This window comes from Lemur catta, chromosome 11 (genome assembly GCF_020740605.2).
Source record: "Lemur catta isolate mLemCat1 chromosome 11, mLemCat1.pri, whole genome shotgun sequence".
NCBI classification, from domain to species: Eukaryota; Metazoa; Chordata; class Mammalia; order Primates; family Lemuridae; genus Lemur; species Lemur catta.
Genome location: NC_059138.1, coordinates 24,953,107 through 24,965,965, shown reverse-complemented (window position 1 = coordinate 24,965,965; position 12,859 = coordinate 24,953,107). Strand labels below are relative to the sequence as shown.

General features: G+C 36.4%; 1 protein-coding gene across 5 annotated transcripts in view; it reads right to left on the bottom strand.

The window, feature by feature from the left end:
• Positions 1 to 12,859, bottom strand: part of CADPS2 (calcium dependent secretion activator 2) — a 438,625-nt gene that overhangs the window by 326,427 nt on the left and 99,339 nt on the right. For all 5 annotated transcript variants that reach the window (XM_045564928.1, XM_045564925.1, XM_045564927.1 and 2 more), the window contains exon 2: positions 2,720 to 2,833. In XM_045564928.1, the coding sequence (XP_045420884.1) occupies positions 2,720 to 2,833 (114 nt within the window). The remainder of the gene's footprint in view (positions 1 to 2,719; positions 2,834 to 12,859) is intronic.

The following is a 12,859-nucleotide window of genomic DNA, read 5'->3' as shown; positions in this document are numbered from 1 at the left end:
AAGATCCCAGATATTAAAGAGAGGTAAAGCAAACCAAATATCCAAAAGTACAACTACTATAAGAATAGACAGATAACTCTTAATTGTCTACAGAAAATACACATCTACCATCACGATGGAAAAAGCTATTCATAAAATCATTCGAGAAACAGCATTCATCAAGCTGAGAGGGGAAAAAAATAATAGCAAACAGATTTGGGGAGAGCTTAAACCCCAAGAATATGAAGACAAATTTTCAATTTAATTCATTATACATGTTTATTAGGATTATATACATATATATATATATATATGTATAGTTAGAAATGGCTATCACAGCTAAAGCCTAAAAAATGAGAAAATTACCTCTGAATGATTATTAATAGTGAAAATGGCTGCATATAGCAAATACACATATAACATCCTTGAAAAAATAGATTTTGAATTATACAAGAAGTCAAAAAAGACCACGGAATCATAGACTATCTGGGTTATAAAGAACATGAAAGCCCAACCATGCTTTTCATGTATCTGGCATCTTTAAGGAAACACAAAACCATGAAAGTAAGAACAGACATATTCAAAAGAAATTCCATTGAAATATTGAATGATACTTTTAGAAAAAGAGAACTACAGAGATATTAAGAATAAAGACAATGGCTGGGTGCAGTGGCTCACGCCTGTAAACCTAGCACTCTGGGAGGCTGAGATGGGAGGATCACTTGAGCTGAGGAGTTCGAGCCCAGCCTGAGCAAGAGCAGGACCTCATTTCTACTAAAAATAGAAAAAAATTAGCCAGGTGTCACGGTGCATGCCATGCTAGTAGTCCCAGCTACTCAGGAGACTGAGGCAAGAGGATCACTTGAGCCTAGGAATTTGAGGTTACAGTGAGATGTGATGATGGCACTGCACTCTACCCAGGGCAATAGAGCAAGACTCTGTTTCAAAAAAAAGACAGACAAGAACAAAACATATAATTTCTAGATAGAGCAAGAAGTGCTGCAATACTCATTCACTCATAAAAGTATTTGTTGAATACATTTGTCTGCTAAGTTGTAGATACAATGGTAACTAGAAATGACTCCTTCACAGAACATATGTTCTGGAAGTTGTAAGATCTGTATCAACATGTTTCTCAAATTAACAGTGCAAATCAAAATCATCAAGATGCAGGTTCAAAATTCAGATGTTGGGGTCCCATCCTCAGGAATTCTCATTCAACAGAACTTATGTGGAACCCAAGAATCTGTCCTTAATAAGCTTTAGTGGAGTGAGGTTTTTAGCTTTGTTATTAATGAACTACACAGCTTTGGACACAAGGCATCTAACTTCATCTGCAAGATAGGAATAATTCTGTTTATAAGGTTTATTCTAAAGAATAGAAATATTTTTAAAAGTATTTCAATCTCTAAAATGTCTTAGATTTCCAAAAAAATTTTTTTTGAGGTGCTTTACACAGTACCTGACATACGTATATTCAAAATGGCAACTGTGAAACATGTGTGGCCTACCAGAAGAGTCAGGAAATCTGCATTCACATTTAACTGAGACAAACATTTACCAAGTATATAACACTAGGCAAGTATTTAACCTCTCTAAGATTCAATTTCTATTCATATAAAGTGTGGGTAATAATATTTGCACTATTTGGAGATACTAGAAGAAAAAAGTAGATATTTTTTGGCAATCTATAAAAAATACTACATAAAGACACTAATAGTAGAGACTACCAGCCTTGTTAGTCATAGCAAAAAATATGCAAAATATAATCCTAAAATATCAAAAGACTTTTCTGGAAAAAAAACGAGAACAACTTTATATTATTTTTCAAACAAAATGTACTCATTCATTCAAGAGTTTATTGAATACCAACTGTGTACTACCTGAAAAATAACAACTCCCTAAATGCAAATCAGGAACACAGCCTCCACATTACGTCCATTATTAACATTCCAAATCTTAACAAGACTTTGAGAGTTGCACAAAGACAAGTTAGATATAGTCTCACAACTAAACACTAGCTGAAAATACTACCAAAAAATAGAAAACCCTTGGTCACCTAGTCCAACCACCTCCTCAATGCTTACATCTCTTTCTGTAAATCTAGCAAGTAATCATCTATTTCCACTGGTTAGCAATCTACCAATTGCAAGATAATCATCTGGGGAGCTTTTAAAAGCACAGATTCTAAAAGTCTCATTTCAGTAATTCCGGAGCAGAGCTCTGGGACCTGTTTGTGTGAAGTGCTTCCCAAGTGACTGTGCAATGCCACCAGAATCTAGCCTCCATTGGTGCTGCACTCACCAGTCCATTCTGTTTTGGGGCAGAATTTATCCTCTTGAAATTAGTCACTGGTTTTAATTATTATAAAGCTTAGGGAACAAAATGGCATACGATAGCAATTTATTATTAAAATCCTGATTAAAAAGGATAATTTAGACATGTGGACCTAAAGATAGCTATACTTGGCTGTATCAATCACTGCCAGAAGATTTTTCTAAACAGTTTACTTCTCTTCAAAAGATGTGACTAATTTCCAATTCTGTTTATCTCTTAAAACCAGGCTGTGGAATTAAGAATTTTTTTTAATTGCAAAACAGAATTGACAATACTTTCGAGAAGGCTGCAAACTCACAGTCTTCCTGTCATACCAGTGAGCTTCTTAAAATGGGAAAGCCATTTAAAAAAATTTTTTAAAAAAGCACAGTAATGCCAAAAAAATAAAGCTCTTGAAACTTACCTCATAGTAACTCCGAACAGCATTGCAAAATGCTTCATCGGCTACAATTTGGGTTTCCCCATTGAGGAAGGCCTGGAAACGTTCTTTCAGTAACTGCAATTGTTGTTTGTTAAGCTACAAGAAAAAGAAAAAATAAGCTGATAAATTAGGCAATGAATTAATTATAATGATTATTAAAAGTTATATTTGCTGTATGTGTATTAGATTTGACATCTAGAATTAACGTCATGGTAAAGAAAAATAAGAGGTAAAATAGGCTAGATTTTAAAACATTTCCAAGTCACTTCTCCGTGTACTTCATTATCCTGATATGGAAATGGAATCCAAATTTCTACCCCAGACAGAATTCCTGTAACTACCACCACCCCAGTCTCTCTGCAGAGACAGGGAAAATCTAAAATTTGGATGGTAAATTTGTTCAGAATTTCTAGCTGTTCTAAACAGGGAAAGCAGGGAAGACAAGGACTTAGAGATGAGGGGATGATGCCATGAACAAGAGGTAATAGGAGGAAAGACTGTAAAGGACTGAAGGGTCGCTGAGAAAGAATCCTCTGGAAAGGGCAACTGTTGGATGCCAAAAGTCTGGATTCCACGAACAAAATGCATCAACGCCTGAGTTGAGATAAATGAAGGAATGACAGGGAGATCAATCCAAAAGAGAACAAACTCTGCAAAAGGTGGTCAGGGAGTGCTTCTTCAAGCACTTTGGGGGAAGAGCTGTGAACTAGGGAGGGGAATGGGAGTTCACAGCCACATTTCCTCACCCTGAGTTTAGCCACCATAGTTATTATTACTGAGGGAGGGGTAGACATTACATATGACTTCCCAACCATGTCCTCTACTCATCGACTACGATCCGGATCAGGTATTTAATTTTTAGGGCCAAATGCAAAATGAGGAGCCTCTTAATAAGAAATTAAGAATTTCAAGACAGCGGGGACAGAGCATTAAACCAAGTACAGAGCCTTTCTAAGCTCTAAGTAACTGCACAGGCTCCTGTCCATGCGACAGAGCCACATACTTCACCAGAGATAGAGCATATTAGGTCTCACAGAAGCATTTTATTTATTTATTTATTTTTTGATGCTTAACTAGAGGGAGAACAACATAGTCTTGGAAATAAAACAACAAATCTCAAAATACATAAGGAACAGCAAAGGAGTAATCCTTCCATTTCATTCAATCCTCATCAGACTTTATTGAAGAACTCAGCCCAGTTATGGAATATACAGACAGATATGAAGCATTTGGAAACATGCTGAGGATAAAATGATTAAAAGATTAGAAAGACTAAACACACTGGGATGATTTGGCTTCGAAAAGAAGGCTGACGTGAAATACGTTTAAATCTGTTCCAAAGGCTTATGAAAATGCCATTCAAATATAAGGAAGGCAAGCCCTTTTAAAAAGTGGGTTTTATTTAGGAGTCTAACAAACAAGACAGGTTGTAAGGAAATTGCTGCTGTGAGTAACAGACTGATAAAGAAGTGTCCTATTGTACCCAGGTGGCAAAAAACCTCTTGCCCCGAGCAGTGAAGAGAGAAGACCATTCCATTTCTTTACTAATGTTATCACCTTCATTTTAGGAGAAGCTAAACCAAGCTGCAATGCAGGAACATCACCATTATATTATAATCTCCATTTCTATAAAATGAAGAAAATGGAAGCAGGGACCTTGTGTATGTGTGTGTACCAGCAAGGCAAATTAAGTCCAGGACTTTAGCTCTCTAAGCGTGATTCACAAAAGAGACCAGATGGAAATGGGACGGCAATTGCTAAGAGTGAGGCAGCTGAGAGCACTACAGTTGCCAAGCCCTAGGCATCACCACAAAGGGCTTCACCTTGCAAACCAAGCGCAATAATGGAAACGGAAATATAGTGACAATGACAAAGAATTGAAGTGGACTTTAATGATCATTTGTTCCAACTCCTTCACTTGATAAATAAAAATACTAATATATACTATTCAAAAACTAGAACTCGTGTATTTTTTCATTCAATTTTATTTTATCAAAAGTTTTTTGTTTTTTTTAATTTTTCCGAAACAGGATCTCACTCTGTCTTCCAGGCTGGAGCACAGTGGCACGATGATAGTTCACTGCAAACTCAAACTCCTGGGCTCAAGTGATCCTCCTGCCTCCGCCTCCCAAGTAGCTAGGACTACAGGCACACAACACCACGCCTGACTAATTTTTTAAATTTTTTATAGAGATATGGTCTCGCTTTGTTGCCCAGGCTGTTCTCAAATTTCTGGCGTCAAGCCATCCTCTAGCCTTGGCCCCCCCAAAGTGCTGGGAACAGGCAGGAGCCACCATGCTCAGGGTCAATGGCATTTTTTGTTTTTTAAACATTATTCTAAAATACCATCTTTGCAATACCTAGTTTAATTAGCATTTAAATTCAGCTATTACAACAGTGAGTTACTTTTTGGTAATTATGGCCTGAAAAATTCGTGGATATGAATCAAAGAAAGGAGATTTGAGCAAATCATCTTCTTGGAAACTCCAACAAAGTTAATATAGTTCACAAAATATGCCAGAGGTACCTGGCTAAAAATCAGGTTTCAACTTTTTTATGAATAAATGATACTGTAGTTACATTTAAGACATAAAATGGTATCAAATATTACAATGACATACAGAGTTAATAAATGGATACTTTATTATTAATAGTATAGAGAAAGGTCTACATTTTCACACAGACAAGACAGGGGAAGAAAAAGGAAATTAAAAATCTAGCACTGGGGATAGCTATCAGAAAGTACAGTTTCCTAAAAGCTATTTGCATTATACACCAATAGAGAGACCAGTGGAGTAGACCCAAGAAATAGACCCAAATACAATCAGAAATGTACCATAAAACACTTGTATAGCACCTCAGATCTGTAGTAGATGATGGTCTATTCAATGAATGGTGATAGAATAACTTGAGTAGTCATCCATAAAAAATTAAATTGTACCATAACTCACAATGTTATGGTCCAAATGGATAAAAGGTTTTAATTTATAAAAATGAAGCCATAAAGACACTAGAAAAACACATGGCAGGATTCTTTTAAAAACTGATGTGAGGAAGATGTTTCTAATATTACTCAAAATCTGTAAGACCAGATTTTTTTACAATAAAAAATAAAGCTACAGACCAATATTTCTCATAAGCAAGTGGTCTCTCAGACTCCATTTGAGCCAATAAAGCACACACACGTGCCACATCATACACCCACACCCCCTTTTTTATACCTCAGTGAAGCCTATTTTAATTTGGGGCAGCTATAAAAAAATTGAAATCTACTTCCTTATGGCTTCCACACAACCCTAGTTCTTTACTATCTAAGACAAAGTAGACTAAATGTTAATTTCATCCTTCAACATAGCAGATCAAGAATTCAAAGACAGGCATTGGGTTATTTGTGAGTCTTCTCTATTCTAGGATAAATTTTTTCAGTTTTCCCCAACATCGTGGGTAATCTCCTAAGGATATACTCTAGTCTGCCATACAACAAGCATGTTAAATAAAATTAAGTACGATGGATAATTGGATGTGATGGATCATAACTGTTCTGAGTTTAAAGATGTACAAAGTTGCTATTATATCTTATTTTAAATCTAAATTAATTATATTTTGTATATAATAAGGTCCTTTGATATAAAAACCCAAAATGAAAGCACTTTGAAAGCTGTAAGATTAAGCAGATAAAACACATTGCAATAGCAATGTCCCTCTTAAAATGTACTGGTTAGACGGATCATCATTCTCCTACGGCAGTGTGGCCAACACAGAGACAAGTGGGAGGACCATTTCCCACATTCTAAACACTCTATGTCTATTAATTCAACCTAAAAAGCAATTAACTCCTCTTGGCAGTCACATCAACTGACTCACATCATGCTTATAATCAACAAAAACTTCTAAAATACTCATATGTGCCTCATTAAGCCATGTTTCATCTTACTATATTTATTTGGTCCACTGTTCCAGTTGATTTTATTTTTAGAATTCTTATCCCTTCACCCAATGATCACAGAGATCTCTTCTCTTTGTTATAGCTACTAACATAATAAGGTATTGACCAAAGTCTTCATCCAGGTCATTATAAAAATAGTTACCAGTTCAGGATTAAGGAAAGAATCCTAAATCTTGCCATTACACATACTCTTTCAATTTGATACAATCTATCAATTAGTATTCTCTGGGGCAGTTGATATTATTATTATTTATTATTATTATTCAGCCCATGTTTTAATTTTCCCCATATTTTGTCTTCTGACTACTATATTTACCAGTGAATGAATAACATTATTTTTTAAATACAAAGGAAAATTTAACCAGCAGATATCAACTAATGGGAATTTAAAAAGAACTTCTTATATAAAACTAAACTGCAGAAACGTAACTAAAACATAAATATTATTGCAAATATCTAAATACAACCAAGACATCAGCTTTATAAAATACTTGAACCACTTACGGTAAAAGCTAAATTTTATAAATCTTGGCTGGCTATGATACTTTATCCATAATAGTAACTGCCACAGGAAAAACATTTCAGATTCTACAGTTCAGAGATGTCTCATGTTTCTCAGCTATTTTTTAATGTTCAAATGAGATTCTAGCTTTTTCATTCTAAATCATGGACCAACTGAAGATTTATGCCAGGATCTTCACTACAGCATCAGACCAGCCAATATGCTACTCAGGAACCCAGCAACCACCACTGTGTGGAGCCTGCCCTGACCTGCAGTTCCCATCACAAATCTCAATACTCACAGTGGGGACTGCATGACATCCTGGTAAGGAAAGGAGGTCACAGTCCAATTCCACAGCAAAGTGGCAGGCGACTAGTGGGTACCATATCTCCATGTGCATTTACCTCATACACATCAAAGAGAGGTAGAAAGAGAAAGGTTTTTTCAAAAAGGTAAAACGCTTTGCTCCAGGCACAGGTGTTCCTTGAAATGCACAAAGGCATAGCTTTAAGGCCTGTCAATTAGACAGAGTAAAAGATATTAACAGGAAAAGGCTAAAGCATAGGTGCTATTTTCTTCTTCCCTTCCTATCAACACTCTGTCAGAAACATCTACATCAAACCACTGGGGAAAAATCATCAGTGCCTTCCACATTTCAGAAACAACGATGCTCCCCAAACTGCATATCAGAACAGAATAACAGAAGGGCTTCCGCCATGTCTCACACATTTCAAATCCTGTGAGAGGCACCAATATTAAGTGTCCCATCCAAATAATCTTCCTTTCCCTCTTCCACAAGCACAGATAGTTGGGACAGTGACTACGCCCATCTAAGACTATGAATACCAGGTTCACTGGATAGGTATAGCCACAGTCAAGCGACTAAGATAAAGCCAATGAGATGTAAGCAAATGTGAGCATGACTTCTAGGGAACCATTAAAGGTGGCTGAAGCTTCTTTCTCTCTCTCTCTTTCTTTTCCTACAGGCTAGAATTTGATGTGCTGCCTGGAACTGTCACCTTGACCCATGAAGATGGTAGAACAGCAAAATAAACAGAATCTCAGACCACATAATGTGGAGCAGCACTGCAACCCGAGACTGCCTACCGCTCAACTTCCTCGATATGCAAGAGAAAGAAACCTCCCCATGTGCAGACCACTCTGATTTGGGCTTTGTTGGTAACATGTGGTAAGTAGTAACAGGGTACTGAATCCTAACTGATAAAGAGCCCAATGAACTCAAACAGAGGGAAAATACCATGGTACTATCATTCCTTGCCGGGAAGATTTATCTTAATTTATTCTAAAAAAATTTTTCATATATTATTTCACATGAAAAACTCCTTATCCCAATGAACTTGTCCCAGTGAACAGTGAACACCTAAGTCTAAGTGCCTGAGGTAGAATGAAAATAAAGTTATTTTGGCAAACTGAATTATATTATCCCACAGCATTGAAAGGAGAATTTAAAAGTCTCAAACTTACAAATATTGCTTTAACATATTTTATAATAGAATGTATACTAAGTGATGAGTGCAGAACAGCAAAATCCTATTGCTTTGTGGACAAAGGGGCCCCAGGCTAGGCTCACTCAGCTGCTAAGTGAATGACTTCTACTCACATTTTCATTGGCCTCTCAGTTGAATTTAAGTATCAACAAAATTACATGCCATTATGGCATTGCATGGGGAGGGGGGCACGGGAGCTGGGGGGGCGGTTGGAGAGGAGGGGGTTAGTGAATACTAAATTCCAAATGTTAAATCCATGAACTCCATGAGTTTCGCTGCCATGCTGTACTGAGCAAATTCCATGCATATGTCATTTTCCTTTTTTTTAATTGAGCTACAGTTAACAAAAACTGTACATATTTAAGGTGTATAATGTTTTGACATACGTGTACTCTGTGAAATAATTACCACAATTAAGCTAATTAATATATCCATCACCTCACAATTATCTTTTGTAATGTGTGTGGTGAGAACATTTATCAACTATTTTCCTAGCAAATTTCAAGTACACAATACAGTAGTATGGTCACCATGCTATATATTAAACCTCCAGAACTTTTTATCCTGCGTAACGGAAACTGTGTACCCTTGACTAACACGTCTTATTAATCTTATTTTTATTGCTTTTAAAAGCTGTAATTATTTATATTATTTATTTTGAAATTTCAGAATATTATGGGGGTACCAATGTTTTGGTTACATGTATTGCTTTTGTACCATTCAAGTCAATGTTATAAGTGTGCCCTTCATCCAGATAGTGCACATTATACCCATTAGTTATGAATTTACTCAACCCTTTCTCCACCCCCTGCTTGATTTCCATTGAGTTTTACTTCCATATGTGCATGTAAGTGCTGATCGATTAGTTCCAGTTCAATAGTGAGTACATGTGGTGTTTGTTTTTCCATTCTTGTGATACTTCACTTAGAAGAATGGTCTCTAGTTCCATCCAGGTTGTTACAAAAGGTATTAGTTCCCCATTTTTTTTATGGCTGAGTAGTAATCCATAGCATACATATACTACATTTTATTAATCTACTCATGAATTGATGGGCACTTGAGTCCACATCTTTGTGATTGTGAATTGTGCTGCAATAAACATTCTAGTGCAACTGTCTTTTTTATAAAATGACTTTTTTCCTTTGAGTAAATGCCCAAAAGTGGGATTGCTAGATCCAATGGCAGTTCTACTTTTAGTTCTTTGAGGTATCTCCATACTACTTTCCACAGAGGCTATACTAGTTTGCAGTCCCACCAAAAGTGTCTGAGTGTTCCTATCTCTCTGCATCCACGCCAGTATCTATTGTTTTGAGACTTTTTGATAAAAGCCATTCTCACTGAAGTTAGGTGATATCTCACTGTAGTTTTGATTTGCCTTTCTCTGATGATTAGAGATGCTGAGCAGTTTATCATATGTTTGTTGGCCATTGGTCTATCTTCTTTTGAAAAGCTTCTGTTCATGTCTTTTGCCCACTTTTTAGTGGGGTTGTTTGATGTTTTCTTGCTGTTTTGCTTGAGTTCTTTATAGATTCTGGTTATTAGCCCTTTACTGAATACATAGTATACGAATATTTTCTCCCATTTTGTAGGTTGTCTGTTTGCTCTCGTGACAATTTCTTTGGCTGTACAGAAGCTTTTTAATTTGATCAGGTCCCATTTATTTGTTTTTATTGTTGCTGTGATTGCCTTTGGGGTCTTCTTCATAAATTCTTTGCCTAGGCCAATGTCTATAGAAGTTTTTCCAACATTTTCTTCCAGAATTCTTAATAGTTTCATGCCTCCATCATGAATTAATTTTTGTGAGAGGTGTGGATCTTGTTTCAGTCTTTTGCATGTGGCTATCCAATTTTCCCAGCACTATTTATTGTATAGGGATTCTTCTTCTCAGTGTATGTTTTTGTCTGCTTTATCAAAGATCAGATGGCAATCAAAGGATGGTTTTATATCTTTGTTCTCTGTTCTGATCCATTTATCTATGTCTCTATTCTTGTGCCAGTACCATGCCCTTTTGGTTACCACAGCCTTGTAGTATATCTTGAAGTCTGGTAAACTGATGTCTTCCAATTCAATAATTTTCTTAAAACTCCTATAGAGTATCGTTACAAAGGATGAAACTCAAAGAAGTTAAGTATCTTGCCTAACCTCCCAACTAGCAAGAAGCAAGGACCAAATCTGAACCAGTATCCTGACCCTAAATCCTATATTCTTTCCAGTTACCCTATTATTCTGTTGTCCTCATAACCATAGACTTTTTCTGGTTTTCATAGGGATATATATATATATATATATATATATATATATATATATATATATATATCTCCCTATGTGATGTGTTCTATATAGCTTATATTCATTTATTTACTTATTATTTAAGTCCCCCAACTAGAATGAAAGCACTTTAGGATAAGGACTTGTTTTAGCTCACTGCCTCTTCACCCTACACTAAAACAATGCCTAATATACAGAATGTGCTCAGTTTTTTTTCTTTTAAGAAAGAAAGAATGAACTAAGGGACAAACAAATGTCAATTGGTTGCTATGAAACCATTTCCTACTAGGATGGCCACATCCTCTAGTCTCATTCTTGCCTGCCCCCCAACAAAGAAAACCAGTTTATCATACAATTATAGAAACTCCAGATAACCTCAACCCACCACAATGGATCAAAAAACATTTTATCAGAGATATTTTAGCCCATTTCATTAATTAGTAACATTATATATTACTAATGGGACAGTGGAGTAAGAGCTCCAGAGTCAGACTACTTCTCTTTAATAATTTTCATCTCTTTTTATGTGTCTTAATATGGCTATTAGAACATTTTAGAGTACACATGTGGCTCACATGATATTTCAATTGGAAAGCACTGATAGAGAGAGATGTGTGTGATGGTCATGTGTTCTTGGAAGACGCAGATGAAGGGGGCTATGCTATACCATGCAAAACAGGCATGGCCTCATTCACAGAGGCAGGCTCCACTGTATATAAGCTTGGAGCAAAAGTTTAGTGGTATGACTGATTAAAGAAAAACTGAACAAGGTCCAAAATGCAATGCCTAAGTATTTGCTTGGTGTTTTTCATTGGTAGAGAGTGAAGTGGGTGTTATTAACCCCACCACACACACACACACACACACACACACACACACAATGAATAAGAAAATAGACTGAGAAGTTAAGGTATAAAACCTGTCAGGTCATAGAACTAGGACCCTAACCTAGGTATCCTGAACCCAAGGTCACAGTTTTCACTCTGTCATCACATTTGCCCTACCCCACTGGCATATTCTTATTTGACTCTGTCTTCATTCAGTTGCATCTGAAAAAAAATAATCAAGATAAGTGCTAAGGAGCTTTTCAACAGGATTCTCTCCCTGAACATGGTGATAAGTATATAAGAAAGAGAACTGGCAACGCTTGTTGGTCATTATCTTTTAAAAATCTGCTTTGGGACCCTCTTACTCATTGACAGGATCCACTTCACTCACCAATCTGAGAGTAAAAAGGACCACAATAGTAGCTTTTAATAGTCCCCACTAACAATACAAGCTCATCCAAAGAGAATGCAAACCAATTATCATAAATAGCAGCCTAAGTGATCTCTGTAGCAACCAGCAATTCAAAGATGACTGTGGCGGTAAAGTGTTAAAAGAGAAACACGAACTTCATCAGCCATTCTGAGCAGTTCCTATTGAAATCAAAAGTCACCCCCACTTCTCGCCCAGCCACCTATTAAGATCTGACAGAATTAAAGAGACTGTGCAAACAAGTCTTCTCTGAGGTGTACTACAGAAAAAAAGCAGGAAATGGGAAGAAGCCCAGCACATGCTGTGCCACCTTATGGTCCTGCAAAATCAGAAACAGTCTGTCATGAACCATCAGAGAAAGTTTCTAACCCATGCTTTCCTAAAAATAATTCTAGTGGACTGTATCAAGGTACATAATGAGGTGAAACAATTTGATTTCCCCTTGACCACGCTTAATAGACGTATAACTCAAAAACTAGTAAAAATAGCTAACATTTACTGACCACTTACCACATACTAAGCACAACTCTAACCTCTTTATGTGGATTAAAGTCAGCTCTTTATAAGGTGGGTTCCTTGTTTCCTAAATGAAGCAGCTAGAGCCCAGAGAAGTTAAGACAGTGGCCCAGTTCATAAAACTC